This window comes from Epinephelus fuscoguttatus, linkage group LG9, assembly GCF_011397635.1.
Source record: "Epinephelus fuscoguttatus linkage group LG9, E.fuscoguttatus.final_Chr_v1".
Taxonomy (NCBI): Eukaryota; Metazoa; Chordata; class Actinopteri; order Perciformes; family Serranidae; genus Epinephelus; species Epinephelus fuscoguttatus.
In genome coordinates this window covers 23,752,267-23,773,023 of record NC_064760.1, presented here as the reverse complement: position 1 = coordinate 23,773,023, position 20,757 = coordinate 23,752,267, and the positions used below count along the sequence as shown (strand labels likewise).

Here is a 20,757-nt window from a genome sequence, read left to right as displayed (position 1 = left end):
CAAAATAAGGACAAAAAATGTGTCACAATTTTATCAACGTCTGTATTTTTATATATTTGCTCCTTGGCATAACCCCACTGTGCCATTACATACAGTTTTGAATTGTAGTGCTGGGTCTGGAACACACTGATCTTATTGGACGTAGGGTAGATGCTGGGCACCAATAGCATTAGGAGCTGTACAAAGAGATCTACTCCCTCCCCCATCCATCCTCCCCACTGTAGTCAGTACATTGCTTCAGCCCGAGATGAGAGGAGGATGCGTTTAAACACTCAGATTAAATAACATTTCTTTATTTTGCATCTCATGGTGCATAACTATGGGGATTTCTGGACTACAGCAAGTTCATCGTAGATGGATTTTCATATTGACCTCTTTATTCTGAACATTATTTCGATGGGAAATAACGCCGTATTGTAACAGACCGGGGATGACAAAGAGAACAGGATATCGAGACTGGAGATGGCAGGCGCTTTGGTGGTATCATTTCTTTCTCTTGTGGAGTACAATACACGGACAGACTCGTTACAGCATCCCGGAGGAGCTGGAGCGGGGTTCTGTGGTAGGAAATCTAGCCAAAGATCTGGGTTTGGGATTATCTGATATTTTTGAGCGTAAGCTGCGTGTCGCCTCTGAGGCTGGTGAGCAGTATTTCAGTGTGGATGCGGGGAAGGGCGAGCTGATGGTGAATGACAGAATAGACAGAGAGGCTTTATGTGGACAAAGCGCCAGCTGTGTTCTACCTCTGCAGGTTGTAATAGAGAATCCGCTACAGTTGCACCGGATAGAAGTGGAAATAAGAGACATAAATGACAATGCTCCTAGTTTTCTCAAAAATGATCATATATTAGAGATTGCTGAATCTACCGTTGTAGGAGTGCGTTTTCCCTTAGAGAGTGCAGAGGATCCCGATGTTGGCAGTAACGGATTAAAGACGTACACACTAAGCAAAGATGAGTGTTTCACTTTAAAAGTTAAAGAAATTGAAAATGGACGAAAAATACCCGAATTGGTGTTAAATAAATCATTAGATCGCGAGAAAAAAGCCATTCACAATTTATTTCTTACTGCTATGGACGGAGGTAATCCAGTCAAGTCTGGGACTTCAAAAATAACAGTGAATGTGCTTGATAATAACGACAATGTGCCAATATTTGAAAATACCGTTTATAAAGTTGCTGTTCAAGAAAACAGTGTAAATGGCTCATTTGTAATTGCAACCAAAGCAACCGATATAGATGAGGGTCCAAATGGAGAAATTGAGTACTCGCTTGGTATACACACACCTCCATCAGTGCTGGCATTATTTCATATAGACGCTGCAACAGGAGAGATATTTTTGAAAAACCAGCTGGACCATGAAACACAAGCCTCATATCGAATAGACATTAGTGCAAAAGACAAAGGACTACCTAAAATGGAGGGTCACTGCAGTGTGCAGGTGGATGTCTTAGACGTAAATGATAACGCTCCAGACATTGTTCTGACTTCAAAACCAACTTCTGTGCCCGAAGACTCTCGCAGTGGGACAGTAGTAGCTTTACTCGGCGTCCGTGACCTTGATTCCGGTGATAATGGTAAAGTGACGTTACAACTTCCCAAACATTCTCCCTTTACTCTAAAACCATCCTTCTCTAATAATTACGCACTGGTAACCAGTGGTGCTTTGGACCGAGAGAGTTTCTCAGAGTATAGTATTGAGATAACAGCCACTGATTCAGGCTCTCCTCCTCTGTCCAGTAAGAAAATTATACCTGTCAGCATCACTGATGTGAATGACAACCCTCCTATATTCACTCAGCCCTCCTATAATGTATATTTAAAAGAGAACGGGGTGCCAGGCTCTATACTGTACTCAGTATCAGCATCTGACCTGGATTTTGGTGAAAACGCCAAAATCTCTTACTCTATACTGGACTCTAAAGTGCAGGACGTGTCTGTCTCATCTTATGTTTACATTAACTCAGATAACGGCAGCATCTACAGCATGCACTCGTTTGACTATGAGAAACTCAAGGTGTTTCAGATTCAGGTTCAGGCAAAGGATCAGGGCTCTCCGTCTCTCAGCAGCAACGCCACTGTCCATGTTTTTATCCTGGACCAGAACGACAATGCCCCCGCTGTTATTTACCCCTCCTCCGCCATGGGCTCCCTCTCTCATCAGAGGATGCCCCGCTCCGCTAAAGCGGGTCACCTGGTTACCAAGGTGACGGCCGTGGACGCTGACTCGGGCCATAACGCCTGGATCTCCTACAAAGTGGCGGAGGCCACAGACGCCTCTCTCTTCACTGTCAATCTGTACACAGGGGAGGTGAGGACTAAACGCGCTGTGTCCGAGCAGGACGACTCCTCTCAGAGGCTGCTCATAGAGATCAAGGACGACGGGAACCGGTCCAGTCCGCCACCGTCACGGTGTCCATCCAGCTGGAGGACGGCCTCCATGAGCCCATCTTAGACCTGCGACAGAAAAGCGGCCGAGCCCAGCAAGAAAACTGGCAGAATCACCCTTTATTTGATTCTCTCTCTGGCCTCGGTGTCCGTGTTGTCTCTGGTGACTTTTCTCATCTTAGCGGTCAAATGCATGAGGAACAGCAGAAGCAGCGGTACTTGCTGCATGAGACGGAGCGACTGTGATGATTACAAGAACCCCAACAGAAACCTGCAGATTCAGCTCAACACTGATGGACCTATAAAGTACGTGGAGGTCCTGGGAGGAGACATGTTGTCTCAGAGTCAGTCCTTCAGGTCTTGTATGTCTCCAATGTCCGAGTACAGTGATTTCACTTTGATAAAGCCCAGCAGCACCACTGACTTTAAGGAGGTCATCAGTGTCCTGGATGCGTCTTTACCCGACAGCACCTGGACCTTTGAGAGCCAACAGGTGAGCTGAGAACAACTTGTATTGATGTCACCATCATACTTGGTTAAATTTGCATATTCATTAAATAACATCATGCTGATTTGTTTTCGTCTGATAATCGTGTTTTCATGGTAAAAATCGAAAGCTGGCCTTGTTTTTATCAACCTGATATGATGGAAAATACACACTTACCACTGTGTGTTTGTTATGTATACACCTAGTCAATTAAGTGTGCATTCGGAAATCTAATTTATTAAGCAGCTCTCAATTTCAATGCTTCAGCAACTCGCAGTTCTCAGATTTTGGCTAAATAACTTTAAAACAAATAACAAACAAACAATAAATGAGCGGTGGGCTTTGGTATTAAGATGGTGGCAATGTTTGAATTGATTTTGTAATCTAATAGGAATTTGTGACTACAAGAACAACAAACTTTTTACGCATGCCTTTCTGGAGAGGATGGGGATTTGACTTGACTTAGATTACTCAGTTTGATGCATATGCTTTTGCAAGAATGCGCTTTTTTTGTTTGTATGAATTGCATATCGTTTCAGCAACACAATTACAAAATCAGGGGAATAAAACAGATTTCACACCAGATATACACAGCGGTACATCTCGAGTGATTCTCATAAGCGCAGCTGTGCCTTTAAAAGCACTGCTCAGCCCTGTTCCTATTGGATGCCAGTGATGGATGCTGTGCACCAATCACATGCAGAATTGTACAAAGAGATCTACCCCCTCCCCCTTGCAGCCTCAGCACTGTAAACGTTAACAATGCAAAGAGCTGGAGGACGGTGGGTGATGCGCTCGTATCCCGAAGCCGAGAAAGAAATAGTTAATTTAAGCTTTAGAAATGAACAAAAATGCTTCATATATTTTTCTGGAAATAGCTAATGCTCGTTGGAACTGGATGTTAACTTCGATTTTCTGGATGGGAAATAACATATTGTAACGGATAAGGGATGACAAAGAGAATGGGATACCGAGACTGGAGATGGCAGGCGCTTTGGTGGCATCATTTCTTTCTCTTGTGGAGTACAATACACGGACAGACTCGTTACAGCATCCCGGAGGAACTGAAACAGGGCTCTGTGGTAGGAAATCTAGCCAAAGATCTGGGTTTGGGATTATCTGAGATTTTTGACCGTAAACTGCGTGTCGCCTCTGAGGCTGGTGAGCAGTATTTCAGTGTGGATGCGGGGAAGGGCGAGCTGGTGGTGAATGACAGAATAGACAGAGAGGCTTTATGTGGACAAAGCGCCAGCTGTGTGTTGCCTCTGCAGGTCGTCCTAGAGAATCCTCTTAGTTTACATCGGATTGAGGTAGAAATAAAAGATATCAATGACAATTCACCTAGTTTTCACACGAAAGACATGTCTTTGAAAATTTCTGAATCGGCAGCAGTGGGAACTCGTTTTCTCTTGGAGAGTGCAGAAGATTCTGATGTCGGTAGCAACACAGTTAAATCCTATATGTTGACTAAAAACGACTGTTTTACATTAAAAATGAAGGAAGTTGAGGATGGCAAAACAGTCCCCGAGTTAGTGTTAGAGAAGCCCATTGATCGAGAGAATAAAGCAGTTCACCAGCTGCTGCTGACTGCATTAGACGGAGGAAACCCAGTCATGTCTGGTACCTCACAGATTACAATCACAGTGCTTGATGTAAATGACAACTTCCCAGTTTTTGATAAAAATATATATAAAGCGTCTTTACAGGAGAATACTGCAAAAGATACATCTGTCATTAAAATTACAGCATCGGATGCTGACGAGGGCAAAAACGGAGAGGTTGAATTCTCGTTTGGCTCGCGGACACCTGATTCCGTTTTTTCCGTGTTTGAAATAGATTCGTTAACGGGAGAAATACATTTAAAAGGAGACTTGGATTATGAAAGAGTCGCGTCCTACAAAATTGAAATAACTGCAAAAGATAACGGACTTCCTGAAAATGAGAGTCATTGTCATCTCCAGATAGATGTTGTTGATGTTAATGATAACACTCCAGAAATTGTTCTCACATCTGAACCGCAACCGGTGCGCGAAGATTCACCAATTGGCACAGTAGTGGCTTTGCTTAATGCACGTGACGCTGACTCCGGTAATAATAGTAAAGTAACATTAAGACTACCCAGAGGTTCTCCATTCACTTTAAAACCGTCATTTTCTAATAATTACGCGCTGGTTACAAGTGGTGCTTTGGACAGAGAGCGTTTCTCAGAGTATAGTATTGAGATAACAGCCACTGATTCAGGCTCTCCTCCTCTGTCCAGTAAGAAAATTATTCCTGTCAGCATCACTGATGTGAATGATAACCCTCCTATATTCACTCAGACCTCCTATAATGTATATTTAAAAGAGAACGGGGTGCCAGGCTCTATACTGTACTCAGTGTCAGCATCTGACCTGGATTTTGGTGACAACGCCAAAATCTCTTACTCTATACTGGACTCTAAAGTGCAGGACGTGTCTGTCTCATCTTATGTTTACATTAACTCAGATAACGGCAGCATCTACAGCATGCACTCGTTTGACTATGAGAAACTCAAGGTGTTTCAGATTCAGGTTCAGGCAAAGGATCAGGGCTCTCCGTCTCTCAGCAGCAACGCCACTGTCCATGTTTTTATCCTGGACCAGAACGACAATGCCCCCGCTGTTATTTACCCCTCCTCCGCCATGGGCTCCCTCTCTTATCAGAGGATGCCCCGCTCCATAAAGCAGGTCACCTTGGTTACCAAGGTGACGGCCGTGGACGCTGACTCGGGCCATAACGCCTGGATCTCCTACAAAGTGGCGGAGGCCACAGACGCCTCTCTCTTCACTGTCAATCTGTACACAGGAGGTGAGGACTAAACGCGCTGTGTCCGAGCAGGACGACTCCTCTCAGAGGCTGCTCATAGAGATCAAGGACGACGGGGAACCGGTCCAGTCCGCCACCGTCACGGTGTCCATCCAGCTGGAGGACGGCCTCCATGAGCCCATCTTAGACCTGCGACAGAAAGCGGCCGAGCCCAGCAAGAAAACTGGCAGAATCACCCTTTATTTGATTCTCTCTCTGGCCTCGGTGTCCGTGCTGTCTCTGGTGACTTTTCTCATCTTAGCGGTCAAATGCATGAGGAACAGCAGAAGCAGCGGTACTTGCTGCATGAGACGGAGCGACTGTGATGATTACAAGAACCCCAACAGAAACCTGCAGATTCAGCTCAACACTGATGGGCCTATAAAGTACGTGGAGGTCCTGGGAGGAGACATGTTGTCTCAGAGTCAGTCCTTCAGGTCCTGTATGTCTCCAATGTCTGAGTACAGTGATTTCACTTTGATAAAGCCCAGCAGCACCACTGACTTTAAGGAGGTCATCAGTGTCCTGGATGCGTCTTTACCCGACAGCACCTGGACCTTTGAGAGCCAGCAGGTGAGCTGATGACATATCGACCTACTGTGTAATTTTATACCGTTGTGCACACTTCTTGCAGACTCTAAATATTTTACTGTCCTCTGATAACGTGGTGTTTTGTAGTTCTGGAAAAATAGGCTACATTTAATGAGTCACAAGTTACTGTTTTCTTCCCTGCCTGTACTTAGCTGCGTTCCTAAGCAAGTGTTTGGTGTTTTGGTGCTTTCCTACGAGGAGTTTACACTTATAATATGACATCCTGTCGTGTTATCATTATTTCTTTTATCGATCATGCAGACAAGATAACGACATGTTGTTGACTACACCCTCATTTCAACCTTGTCTTCTTCGTCGATACATCAAAACCACACTTTGGACCTGTGTTTCTCCTGTACCTTTTCCTTGTGTAACATGTGTTTCTTCTTGAAAGACCTACACGTGTCAAAGTTTGGATTTTGTCGTGAGCACTGTATGGTGCTGCATTTTAGGATGTTGGCATGCTCCCTTTGTCGCTGTATGAATGGCACTTTGTTTTCAGCACCACAGAGGTGGACAGCGACACCTTGAAAAGGCTGGCTTTTGCTCTCAGTTAAAACGCTGCATCATGTGTCCTTTTTTATGATTCAAGTCACAAAAATATTTTGTGTTATCAAAAGCTGCAATAACCAGAATACTGATAGTATTTGTTTTTGTTTTTTTAACCAGATTTTTCTATTTGCGTTAACATTATGGGCGATATTTAACACCTGCATCTTATTTCTTTAACACACTCTCAATGCATCGAGGCAGATTCTTTCAAGGGCAGCTGTATCTTTAAAAGCAGCGCTCCCCCAGCTTCTTATTGGTTGGTAGGGATGAATATGGTGCTCCAATAGGATTCAGAACTGTACAAAGAGATCTACTCCCTCCCCCCACGCAGCCTTAGCACCGTACACACTTACATTGCACCGAGCTGGATGAGAGAGAGTGATGCTCTCATCGGAATTAACAGAAGAAAAATCTTCATTTAGTTTTTGTTATGAACCGATTTTGGATCTTTGTTATGGATTAATGCTTCCTTGCAATGGATGGTAACTATCTGCTTTTCGATTACCTCAATGGGAAATAACGGCCCGGGGATGACAAAGACAATAGGATACCGAGACTGGAGATGGCAGGCGCTTTGGTGGCATCATTTCTTTCTTTTGTGGAGTACAATACACGGACAGACTCGTTACAGCATCCCGGAGGAACTGAAACAGGGCTCTGTGGTAGGAAATCTAGCCAAAGATCTGGGTTTGGGACTGCCTGAGATTTTTGACCGTAAGCTGCGTGTCGCCTCTGAGGCTGGAGAGCAGTATTTCAGTGTGGATGCGGGGAAGGGCGAGCTGGTGGTGAATGACAGAATAGACAGAGAGGCTTTGTGTGGACAAAGCACCAGCTGTGTGTTGACTCTGCAAGTTGTAATTGATAAACCGTTGCAGCTCCATCGAGTTGAAGTGGAAGTACAAGATATCAATGATAATTCTCCAAAGTTCCCATCGCAAGATTTTATATTAGAAATATCCGAATCGACAGCAGCAGGGGCTCGTTTTCCTTTGGAGATTGCGCAAGATCTCGATGTTGGAGTGAATTCCGTGAGGTCGTATACCATAAGTAAAGATGACTTTTTTAGTTTAAAGATAAAAGATGTGTCTGGTGGAAGGAAAGTCCCAGAGCTAGTCTTGTCTAAGTCTCTCGACAGGGAGAAAAAGGCAAGACATCAGCTTCAACTAACAGCTCTGGACGGGGGAAACCCTGTGAAATCTGGGACCTCTCTGATAACCGTAAATGTACTTGATATTAATGATCATTTTCCTGTATTTGAGAAAAATATTTACAAGGTTTCCATAAGCGAAAATAGTGTACAGGGTGCATCCATCCTTAAACTGACAGCAAAAGATATTGATGAGGGTCCTAATGGAGAAGTAGAGTATTCATTTGGAACGCACATACCAGATAGCGTCCTATCTGCGTTTGATATTGATTCATTAACAGGAGAAATACGTCTTATAGGGAAATTAGATTATGAAATAAATGCAAATTATGAAATAGACATCAGCGCAAGAGACAAAGGAACTCCGAGAATGGAGGGGCATTGCACTGTCCATATTGAAGTGTTAGATGTTAACGACAATGCTCCAAATATATATTTGACCTCGCAACCAAACTCTGTGCCGGAGGACGCACCAAGTGGTACTGTAGTAGCTTTAATCAGTGCACGAGACCTTGACTCCGGTGATAACGGTAAAGTGACATTACAGCTCCCGAAGGGCTCCCCCTTTAACCTGAAACCCTCATTTTCTGATAATTACGCACTGGTTACTGGTGCTGCGTTAGACCGAGAGAGTTTCTCAGAGTATAATATTGAGATAACAGCCACTGATTTAGGCTCTCCCCCTCTGTCGACTAAGAAGAAAATACATGTCAATGTTACTGATGTGAATGACAACCCTCCTATATTCACTCAGCCCAGCTATCTTGTATATTTAAAAGAGAACGGGGTGCCAGGCTCTATACTGTACTCAGTATCAGCATCTGACCTGGATTTTGGTGACAACGCCAAAATCTCTTACTCTATACTGGACTCTAAAGTGCAGGACGTGTCTGTCTCATCTTATGTTTACATTAACTCAGATAACGGCAGCATCTACAGCATGCACTCGTTTGACTATGAGAAACTCAAGGTGTTTCAGATTCAGGTTCAGGCAAAGGATCAGGGCTCTCCGTCTCTCAGCAGCAACGCCACTGTCCATGTTTTTATCCTGGACCAGAACGACAATGCCCCCGCTGTTATTTACCCCTCCTCCGCCATGGGCTCCCTCTCTCATCAGAGGATGCCCCGCTCCGCTAAAGCGGGTCACCTGGTTACCAAGGTGACGGCCGTGGACGCTGACTCGGGCCATAACGCCTGGATCTCCTACAAAGTGGCGGAGGCCACAGACGCCTCTCTCTTCACTGTCAATCTGTACACAGGGGAGGTGAGGACTAAACGCGCTGTGTCCGAGCAGGACGACTCCTCTCAGAGGCTGCTCATAGAGATCAAGGACGACGGGGAACCGGTCCAGTCCGCCACCGTCACGGTGTCCATCCAGCTGGAGGACGGCCTCCATGAGCCCATCTTAGACCTGCGACAGAAAGCGGCCGAGCCCAGCAAGAAAACTGGCAGAATCACCCTTTATTTGATTCTCTCTCTGGCCTCGGTGTCCGTGCTGTCTCTGGTGACTTTTCTCATCTTAGCGGTCAAATGCATGAGGAACAGCAGAAGCAGCGGTACTTGCTGCATGAGACGGAGCGACTGTGATGATTACAAGAACCCCAACAGAAACCTGCAGATTCAGCTCAACACTGATGGGACCTATAAAGTACGTGGAGGTCCTGGGAGGAGACATGTTGTCTCAGAGTCAGTCCTTCAGGTCCTGTATGTCTCCAATGTCAGAGTACAGTGATTTCACTTTGATAAAGCCCAGCAGCACCACTGACTTTAAGGAGGTCATCAGTGTCCTGGATGCGTCTTTACCCGACAGCACCTGGACCTTTGAGAGCCAGCAGGTGAGCTGAGAACATATAGACCTGTTCAGTGATTATTGGCCTGTAAATTTGGTGTATACCCTGAAATATTTGTATATATACATTAAAAATAGAAGTAACATACATTAAAACATATTTGAAAGAACTTAAATGATAGTTCATTATTTTAGAAGCAGCCCAAATATTTGCGAATTTTGCATTTCAATTTCAATGTGATTACAAAATAGTTTTAATTTTCAAATATGTTTCTGCATATAAACAACGTTCCCTATGCCCAAACTGGCTTCATAACATCGCAGTGTGTATGACGAGCTTTGTTTTGAGTGGTATAAGAATCAGTTTCATACTAGTTTTAGGTGTTGTGAAGGCTGACTGCTTTTTTTCTTGACCAAGTAACATTCCCGTAAATAAGCAAAAAGATTATTTTTTTTAGTTAATACATTTCTCCGGAAATTATATGTTTGATTAAGTTTTTCATTACCATTATTTGTCAAACATGCACTGCTTGATATATGCATCATATTCATGATTAGTTGGCAGCAGTCTTCTGACAATAAACTGTACAGTGCATCTGGGGTTTAAGAATGAAAATTATTATTATTATTATTATTATTATTATTATTATTTCATCAGCTGAATTTTAATTTATTTTCTTTAGACAGTTATCACACAAATATGCCATCCCCTGATGTTGCATGTGTCAAAATGGAGTGCTACTTTGAGGGGGTGCAGTAGCTGTATGAGCAGAGTCAGGTCTCTGTGATTGGATAGCACAGATGGATGCTGTGAACCAATAGCATGCAGGACTGTACAAAGAGATCTACTCCATCCCCCATTCAGTCTCACCACGGAAACCCTCACTGTGCTCAGAGCTGCAGAGGAGATGTGCTTATTCAAAGGCGTCCGGAATATATCTTTTATCACCAGTTGTTTAAGGATTAATTTATTTTGGAGAGTCCATTCTGGCGATGGCTTTGAATGTTGGGCTGTGTTGACCAACACCTCGATGGGAAATAACATATTGTAACGGACCGGGGATGACAAAGACAATGGGATACCGAGACTGGAGATGGCAGGCGCTTTGGTGGCATCATTTCTTTCTCTTGTGGAGTACAATAAACGGACAGACTCGTTACAGCATCCCGGAGGAACTGAAACAGGGTTCTGTGGTAGGAAATCTAGCCAAAGATCTGGGTTTGGGACTATCAGACATTTTTGATCGTAAGCTGCGTGTCTCCTCGGAGGCTGGTAAGCAGTATTTTACTGTGGATGCAGGAAAGGGCGAGCTGGTGGTGAATGACAGAATAGACAGAGAGGCTTTATGCGGACAAAGCGCCAGCTGTGTGTTGCCTTTAAAGGTTGTGACAGAGAATCCGCTACAACTACACCGGATAGAAGTAGAAATAAGAGACATAAATGATAATTCTCCGATATTTTCAACAGAGGAGCGATCTTTAAAGATAGCAGAATCTACTGCCACAGGAATACGCTTTCCTTTAGAAACAGCACAGGATCTAGACGTCGGTAGTAATTCAGTAAAATCTTATATCCTCAGTAAAGATGAGTGTTTTAGTTTAAAGATGAAAGAGTTAACTGGTAATCGAAAAGTACCAGAACTAATATTAGAGAAATCACTCGATAGAGAGAAACAACGTGTCCATCAGTTATTACTGACAGCTTTGGACGGAGGAAATCCTGTCAAAACTGGAACCACAAAAATCATAGTAACTGTACTCGACAACAACGACAATGTCCCTGTTTTCAAAAGGCCGTTGTATAATGTAACTGTGCATGAAAATACTGTCGCCGGTTCTGTACTTGTCAAAGTTGAAGCAACAGACGCAGACGAGGGTGTTAATGGAGAGATTGAATACGCATTTGCTGAGCACACATCGCAGGCATTGTTGTCAATTTTTAATTTAAATTCGATCACAGGTGAGATTTCCTTGGTCGGGCAGTTGGATTATGAAAGCGGTGCAATACATGAAATAGATATTACTGCGAAAGATAAAGGAGTTCCTGAGATGGAGGGCCACTGTCGTGTGCAAGTCATAGTAATAGACATCAATGACAATGCCCCAAAAATAGTACTCACTTCGAATCCAAACCCAGTACGTGAGGACGCACCCAGAGGCACAGTTGTAGCTTTAATCAGTGCACGAGATCTTGACTCTGGTAATAACGGTAATGTGACGTTAAGACTCGCAAAGGGTTCTCCCTTCAGTTTGAAACCATCATTTTCTAATAATTACGCACTGGTTACCAGCACTTTATTAGACCGAGAGCGCTTTTCAGAGTATAACATTGAGATAACGGCCACTGATTCAGGCTCTCCTCCTCTGTCCAGTAAGAAAATTATACCTGTCAGCATCACTGATGTGAATGATAACCCTCCTATATTCACTCAGCCCTCCTATAATGTATATTTAAAAGAGAACGGGGTGCCAGGCTCTATACTGTACTCAGTATCAGCATCTGACCTGGATTTTGGTGACAACGCCAAAATCTCTTACTCTATACTGGACTCTAAAGTGCAGGACGTGTCTGTCTCATCTTATGTTTACATTAACTCAGATAACGGCAGCATCTACAGCATGCACTCGTTTGACTATGAGAAACTCAAGGTGTTTCAGATTCAGGTTCAGGCAAAGGATCAGGGCTCTCCGTCTCTCAGCAGCAACGCCACTGTCCATGTTTTTATCCTGGACCAGAACGAAAATGCCCCCCGCTGTTATTTACCCTCCTCCGCCATGGGCTCCTCTCTCATCAGAGGATGCCCGCTCCGCTAAAGCGGGTCACCTGGTTACCAAGGTCACGGCCGTGGACGCTGACTCGGGCCATAACGCCTGGATCTCCTACAAAGTGGCGGAGGCCACAGACGCCTCTCTTCACTGTCAATCTGTACACAGGGGAGGTGAGGACTAAACGCGCTGTGTCCGAGCAGGACGACTCCTCTCAGAGGCTGCTCATAGAGATCAAGGACGACGGGGAACCGGTCCAGTCCGCCACCGTCACGGTGTCCATCCAGCTGGAGGACGGCCTCCATGAGCCCATCTTAGACCTGCGACAGAAAGCGGCCGAGCCCAGCAAGAAAACTGGCAGAATCACCCTTTATTTGATTCTCTCTCTGGCCTCGGTGTCCGTGCTGTCTCTGGTGACTTTTCTCATCTTAGCGGTCAAATGCATGAGGAACAGCAGAAGCAGCGGTACTTGCTGCATGAGACGGAGCGACTGTGATGATTACAAGAACCCCAACAGAAACCTGCAGATTCAGCTCAACACTGATGGACCTATAAAGTACGTGGAGGTCCTGGGAGGAGACATGTTGTCTCAGAGTCAGTCCTTCAGGTCCTGTATGTCTCCAATGTCAGAGTACAGTGATTTCACTTTGATAAAGCCCAGCAGCACCACTGACTTTAAGGAGGTCATCAGTGTCCTGGATGCGTCTTTACCCGACAGCACCTGGACCTTTGAGAGCCAGCAGGTGAGCTGAGAACATATAGACCTGTTCAGTGATTATTGGCCTGTAAATTTGGTGTATACCCTGAAATATTTGTATATATACATTAAAAATAGAAGTAACATACATTAAAACATATTTGAAAGAACTTAAATGATAGTTCATTATTTTAGAAGCAGCCCAAATATTTGCGAATTTTGCATTTCAATTTCACTGTGATTACAAAATAGTTTTAATTTTCAAATATGTTTCGGCATATAAACAACGTTCCCTATGCCCAAACTGGCTTCATAACATCGCAGTGTGTATGACGAGCTTTGTTTTGAGTGGTATAAGAATCAGTTCCATACTAGTTTTAGGTGTTGTGAAGGCTGACTGTTTTTTATCTTGACCAAGTAACATTCCCGTAAATAAGCAAAAAGATTATTTTTTTTAGTTAGTACATTTCTCTGGAAATTATATGTTTGATTGAGTTTTTCATTACCATTATTTGTCAAGCATGCACTGCTTGATATATGCATCATATTCATGATTAGTTGGCAGCAGTCTTCTGACAATAAACTGTACAGTGCATCTGGGGTTTAAGAATGAAAATTATTATTATTATTATTATTATTATTATTATCATTTCATCAGCTGAATTTTAATTTATTTTCTTTAGACCGTTATCACACAAATATGCCATCCCCTGATGTTACATTTGTCAAAATGCAGTGCTACCTTGAGGGGGTGCAGTAGCTGTATGAGCAGAGTCAGGTCTCTGTGATTGGATAGCACAGATGGATGCTGTGAACCAATAGCATGCAGGACTGTACAAAGAGATCTACTCCATCCCCCATTCAGTCTCACCACGGTAACCCTCACTGTGCTCAGAGCTGCAGAGGAGATGTGCTTATTCAAAGGCGTCCGGAATATATTTTTTATTACCAGTTATTTAAGGATTAATTTATTTTGGGGAGTCCACTCTGGCGATGGCTTTGCATGTTTGGCTGTGATGACGAATACCTCGATGGGAAATAACATATTGTAACGGACCGGGGATGACAAAGACAATGGGATACCGAGACTGGAGATGGCAGGCGCTTTGGTGGCATCATTTCTTTCTCTTGTGGAGTACAATACACGGACAGACTCGTTACAGCATCCCGGAGGAACTGAAACAGGGTTCTGTGGTAGGAAATCTAGCCAAAGATCTGGGTTTGGGACTATCAGACATTTTTGATCGTAAGCTGCGTGTTGATTCAGAGGCTGGTAAGCAGTATTTTAATGTGGATGCGGGGAAGGGCGAGCTGGTGGTGAATGACAGAATAGACAGAGAGGCTTTATGCGGACAAAGCGCCAGCTGTGTGTTGCCTCTACAGGTTGTAACAGAGAATCCGCTACAACTACACCGGATAGAAGTAGAAATAAGAGACATAAATGATAATTCTCCGATATTTTCAACAGAGGAGCGATCTTTAAAGATAGCAGAATCTACTGCCACAGGAATACGCTTTCCTTTAGAAACAGCACAGGATCTAGACGTCGGTAGTAATTCAGTAAAATCTTATATCCTCAGTAAAGATGAGTGTTTTAGTTTAAGGATTAAAGAGTTAACCGGTAATCGAAAAATACCTGAACTAATATTAGAGAAATCACTCGATAGAGAGAAACAAAGTGTCCATCAGTTATTACTGACAGCTTTGGACGGAGGAAATCCTGTCAAAACTGGAACCACAAAAATCATAGTTACTGTTCTTGACAACAACGACAATGTCCCTGTTTTCAAAAGGCCGTTGTATAATGTAACGGTGCATGAAAATACTGCCGCCGGTTCTGTACTTGTCAAAGTTGAAGCAACAGACGCAGACGAGGGTGTTAATGGAGAGATTGAATACGCATTTGCTGAGCACACACCCCAATCGCTATTATCTGTTTTTCAGTTGGATTCAGGCACAGGTGAGATTTCACTGGTAGGGCAGCTGGATTATGAAAGTAGTGCAATACATGAAATAGACATTACTGCAAGAGATAAAGGAGTTCCTGAGATGGAGGGCCACTGTCGTGTGCAAGTAGTGGTAATAGACATTAATGACAATGCTCCAGAAATAGTGCTCACTTCAAATCCAAACCCAGTACGCGAAGATGCACCCAGAGGCACAGTTGTAGCTTTAATCAGTGCACAAGACCATGACTCTGGTAATAACGGTAATGTGACGTTAAGACTCCAAAAGGGTTCTCCTTTCAATTTGAAACCATCATTTTCTAATAATTACGCACTGGTTACTAGTGGTTTATTAGACCGAGAACGCTCCTCGGAATATAACATTGAGATAACAGCCACTGATTCAGGCTCTCCTCCTCTGTCCAGTAAGAAAATTATACCTGTCAGCATCACTGATGTGAATGATAACCCTCCTATATTCACTCAGCCCTCCTATAATGTATATTTAAAAGAGAACGGGGTGCCAGGCTCTATACTGTACTCAGTATCAGCATCTGACCTGGATTTTGGTGAAAACGCCAAAATCTCTTACTCTATACTGGACTCTAAAGTGCAGGACGTGTCTGTCTCATCTTATGTTTACATTAACTCAGATAACGGCAGCATCTACAGCATGCACTCGTTTGACTATGAGAAACTCAAGGTGTTTCAGATTCAGGTTCAGGCAAAGGATCAGGGCTCTCCGTCTCTCAGCAGCAACGCCACTGTCCATGTTTTTATCCTGGACCAGAACGACAATGCCCCGCTGTTATTTACCCTCCTCCGCCATGGGCTCCTCTCTCATCAGAGGATGCCCGCTCCGCCAAAGCGGGTCACCTGGTTACCAAGGTGACGGCCGTGGACGCTGACTCGGGCCATAACGCCTGGATCTCCTACAAAGTGGCGGAGGCCACAGACGCCTCTCTCTTCACTGTCAATCTGTACACAGGGGAGGTGAGGACTAAACGCGCTGTGTCCGAGCAGGACGACTCCTCTCAGAGGCTGCTCATAGAGATCAAGGACGACGGGGAACCGGTCCAGTCCGCCACCGTCACGGTGTCCATCCAGCTGGAGGACGGCCTCCATGAGCCCATCTTAGACCTGCGACAGAAAGCGGCCGAGCCCAGCAAGAAAACTGGCAGAATCACCCTTTATTTGATTCTCTCTCTGGCCTCGGTGTCCGTGCTGTCTCTGGTGACTTTTCTCATCTTAGCGGTCAAATGCATGAGGAACAGCAGAAGCAGCGGTACTTGCTGCATGAGACGGAGCGACTGTGATGATTACAAGAACCCCAACAGAAACCTGCAGATTCAGCTCAACACTGATGGACCTATAAAGTACGTGGAGGTCCTGGGAGGAGACATGTTGTCTCAGAGTCAGTCCTTCAGGTCCTGTATGTCTCCAATGTCTGAGTACAGTGATTTCACTTTGATAAAGCCCAGCAGCACCACTGACTTTAAGGAGGTCATCAGTGTCCTGGATGCATCTTTACCCGACAGCACCTGGACCTTTGAGAGCCAGCAGGTGAGCTGAGAACATATAGACCTGTTCAGTGATTATTGCCCTGTAAATTTTGTGTGTACCCTGAAATATATATACATTAAAAATAGAAGTAACATACATTAAAACATATTTGAAAGAACTTAAACTTGTAACCTTCTTGTTGACTTTTACAACTTATGTGGCGCAGCAGCTGATATCATTTGACATTAAGAGGGTGTTGGATGTTGGCTGGCTTGTCAAGCTGAGCGTTTCAGCACCATAGGGATGGACAGCGACTCTCTGACCCATGACGCACACAGAGGGCACCATGATAGATTGTTACTGATGGCTTTTACTCAAGAGGTAACAATGAAAATACAAGAACTTTTTACTAGCACACTTAACTATTTCCTCTCAGTACCAGAGTTAATAACGTAAATAGACTCAGATGATGGTGTTTACCCGGACGAAATGAAAGCAAAGGAAAATAAATTTAATCTCAGTAAAAATCGATTGTTGCAACCAGTAAATGCATTGTGTATTAACAGACGTACATTTTAAAAGGCCTGCGTTTATTTATATATCCATTTATTCCATTATATATCCATTTATATAAGTAATGGAAATTCAGTGGCATCTCGTGATTGTATTCCACATACTCTTTCATGACAGTGCAAAAGGGTGAGTAGCTGTATGAGCAGAGTCAGGTCTCTGTGATTGGATAGCACAGATGGATGCTGTGAACCAATAGCATGCAGGACTGTACAAAGAGATCTACTCCATCCCCCATTCAGTCTCACCACGATAACCCTCACTGTGCTCAGAGCTGCAGAGGAGATGTGCTTATTCAAAGGCGTCCGGAATATATCTTTTATCACCAGTTATTTAAGGATTTATTTATTTTGGGGAGTCCATTCTGGCGATGGCTTTGAATGTTGGGCTGTGATGACCAACACCTCGATGGGAAATAACGTATTCTAACAGACCGGGGATGACAAAGACAATGGGATACCGAGACTGGAGATGGCAGGCGCTTTGGTGGCATCATTTCTTTCTCTTGTGGAGTACAATACACGGACAGACTCGTTACAGCATCCCGGAGGAACTGAAACAGGGCTCTGTGGTAGGAAATCTAGCCAAAGATCTGGGTTTGGGATTATCAGACATTTTTGACCGAAAACTGCGTGTTGATTCAGAGGCTGGTGAGCAGTATTTTAATGTGGATGCGGGGAAGGGCGAGCTGGTGGTGAATGACAGAATAGACAGAGAGGCTTTATGCGGACAAAGCGCCAGCTGTGTGTTGCCTTTACAGGTTGTAACAGAGAATCCGCTACAACTACACCGGATAGAAGTAGAAATAAGAGACATAAATGACAACTCTCCGATATTTTCAACAGAGGAGCGATCTTTAAAGATAGCAGAATCTACTGCCACAGGAATACGCTTTCCTTTAGAAACAGCACAGGATCTAGACGTCGGTAGTAATTCAGTAAAATCCTATACTCTAAGTAAAAACGAGTGTTTTAGTTTGAAAATGAAAGATTTGTCTGGTGACCGACAAGTTCCTGAACTAATATTAGAGAAATCACTCGATAGAGAGAAACAAAGTGTCCATCGGTTATTACTGACAGCTTTAGACGGAGGAAATCCTGTCAAAACTGGAACCACAAAAATCATAGTCACTGTTCTCGACATCAACGACAATGTCCCTGTTTTCAAAAGGCCGTTGTATAATGTAACTGTGCATGAAAATAAGTGTGGGTTCTGTACTTACAGCCCAAAGCAACAGATGCTGATGAAGGTTTAAATGGTGAGATTGAATACGCATTTGCTGAGCACACACCCCAATCGGTTTTATCTGTTTTTCAGTTGGAATCAGGTACAGGTGAAATTTCATTAGTTGGACAGTTAGATTATGAAAGAAATGTAATACACGAAATAGACATTACTGCAAGAGATAAAGGAGTTCCTGAGATGGAGGGCCACTGTCGTGTGCAAGTAGTGGTAGTAGACATGAATGACAATGCTCCAGAAATAGTACTCACTTCAAATCCAAACCCAGTACGCGAAGATGCACCCAGAGGCACAGTTGTAGCTTTAATTAGAGCAAGAGACCTTGACGCCGGTGATAACGCCAAAGTGGCGTTAAAACTCACGAAGGGTTCTCCTTTCAGTTTGAAACCATCATTTTCTAATAATTACGCACTGGTTACTAGTGGTTTATTAGACCGTGAACGCTCCTCGGAATATAACATTGAGATAACAGCCACTGATTCAGGCTCTCCTCCTCTGTCCAGTAAGAAAATCATATCTGTCAGCATCACTGATGTGAATGATAACCCTCCTATATTCACTCAGCCCTCCTATAATGTATATTTAAAAGAGAACGGGGTGCCAGGCTCTATACTGTACTCAGTATCAGCATCTGACCTGGATTTTGGTGAAAACGCCAAAATCTCTTACTCTATACTGGACTCTAAAGTGCAGGACGTGTCTGTCATCTTATGTTTACATTAACTCAGATAACGGCAGCATCTACAGCATGCACTCGTTTGACTATGAGAAACTCAAGGTGTTTCAGATTCAGGTTCAGGCAAAGGATCAGGGCTCTCCGTCTCTCAGCAGCAACGCCACTGTCCATGTTTTTATCCTGGACCAGAACGACAATGCCCCCGCTGTTATTTACCCCTCCTCCGCCATGGGCTCCCTCTCTCATCAGAGGATGCCCCGCTCCGCTAAAGCGGGTCACCTGGTTACCAAGGTGACGGCCGTGGACGCTGACTCGGGCCATAACGCCTGGATCTCCTACAAAGTGGCGGAGGCCACAGACGCCTCTCTTCACTGTCAATCTGTACACAGGGAGGTGAGGACTAAACGCGCTGTGTCCGAGCAGGACGACTCCTCTCAGAGGCTGCTCATAGAGATCAAGGACGACGGGGAACCGGTCCAGTCCGCCACCGTCACGGTGTCCATCCAGCTGGAGGACGGCCTCCATGAGCCCATCTTAGACCTGCGACAGAAAGCGGCCGAGCCCAGCAAGAAAACTGGCAGAATCACCCTTTATTTGATTCTCTCTCTGGCCTCGGTGTCCGTGTTGTCTCTGGTGACTTTTCTCATCTTAGCGGTCAAATGCATGAGGAACAGCAGAAGCAGCGGTACTTGCTGCATGAGACGGAGCGACTGTGATGATTACAAGAACCCCAACAGAAACCTGCAGATTCAGCTCAACACTGATGGGCCTATAAAGTACGTGGAGGTCCTGGGAGGAGACATGTTGTCTCAGAGTCAGTCCTTCAGGTCCTGTATGTCTCCAATGTCCGAGTACAGTGATTTCACTTTGATAAAGCCCAGCAGCACCACTGACTTTAAGGAGGTCATCAGTGTCCTGGATGCGTCTTTACCCGACAGCACCTGGACCTTTGAGAGCCAACAGGTGAGCAGTGTGTAGAATAAACAATGGCATATATAACTTTTGCTTTCACGGTTAAAAAAAAATCGGAAATGTGTTACCCTTGTTAGTCAATTTATTTGAAATAAAAACATCTCATTAATTTCCAAATTAAACTTGTAACCTTCTTGTTGACTTTTACAACTTATGTGGCGCAGCAGTTGATATCATTTGACATTAAGAGTGTGTTGGGTGTTGGCTGGCTTGTCAAGCTGAGCGTTTCAGCACCGTAGAGATGGACAGCGACTCTCTGACCAAATTTTGATGAGATTTAAACACATGATTTGTTATATATTGAAACTTCAGTAATATAATAGTTTTTGTTTGCAATTTGCCATAATAAGATAATATTGTTGTTTTTCCTCATTAAATTACTATTTTCCTAAGATGAAAGATAACATTACGTATTTTATGTTCAATTTCTTTATCTTAAAATTCATCTTAACAATCTTAGGTTTAAATGTTATTGTAAAATGACAATATGGCTTCACTCCTTTTCTGCGAAACTTTCTTTCATTGACCAGTTTTAGTCAACTTTTTTTTATTGATTGCAACAATTAATCCTTAATTGTTGCCTTTTCTTCTAAAACGAAAATTTG

General features: G+C 43.9%; 1 protein-coding gene and 5 pseudogenes across 14 annotated transcripts in view; all 6 read left to right on the top strand.

Annotated features, from left to right (window-relative positions):
- LOC125894246 (protocadherin gamma-C5-like) overlaps window positions 1-20,757 on the top strand; it is a 143,154-nt gene that overhangs the window by 107,391 nt on the left and 15,006 nt on the right. The window contains exon 2 of one of the 14 annotated variants that reach the window (XM_049585545.1): window positions 2,822-2,920. The exons of the other annotated variants lie outside the window; for them this stretch is intronic. Within the exon in view, the coding sequence (XP_049441502.1) occupies window positions 2,822-2,890 (69 nt within the window). The 3' untranslated portion in view covers window positions 2,891-2,920. Of the gene's footprint in view, window positions 1-2,821; window positions 2,921-20,757 lie in introns of those variants that run through there. 14 annotated transcript variants of the gene reach the window in all.
- On the top strand, window positions 3,654-6,283 carry LOC125894253 (protocadherin gamma-C5-like; annotated as a pseudogene).
- Window positions 7,214-9,835, top strand: LOC125894248 (protocadherin gamma-C5-like; annotated as a pseudogene).
- Window positions 10,667-13,298, top strand: LOC125894254 (protocadherin gamma-C5-like; annotated as a pseudogene).
- Window positions 14,106-16,761, top strand: LOC125894255 (protocadherin gamma-C5-like; annotated as a pseudogene).
- LOC125894440 (protocadherin gamma-C5-like) lies at window positions 17,583-20,158 on the top strand (annotated as a pseudogene).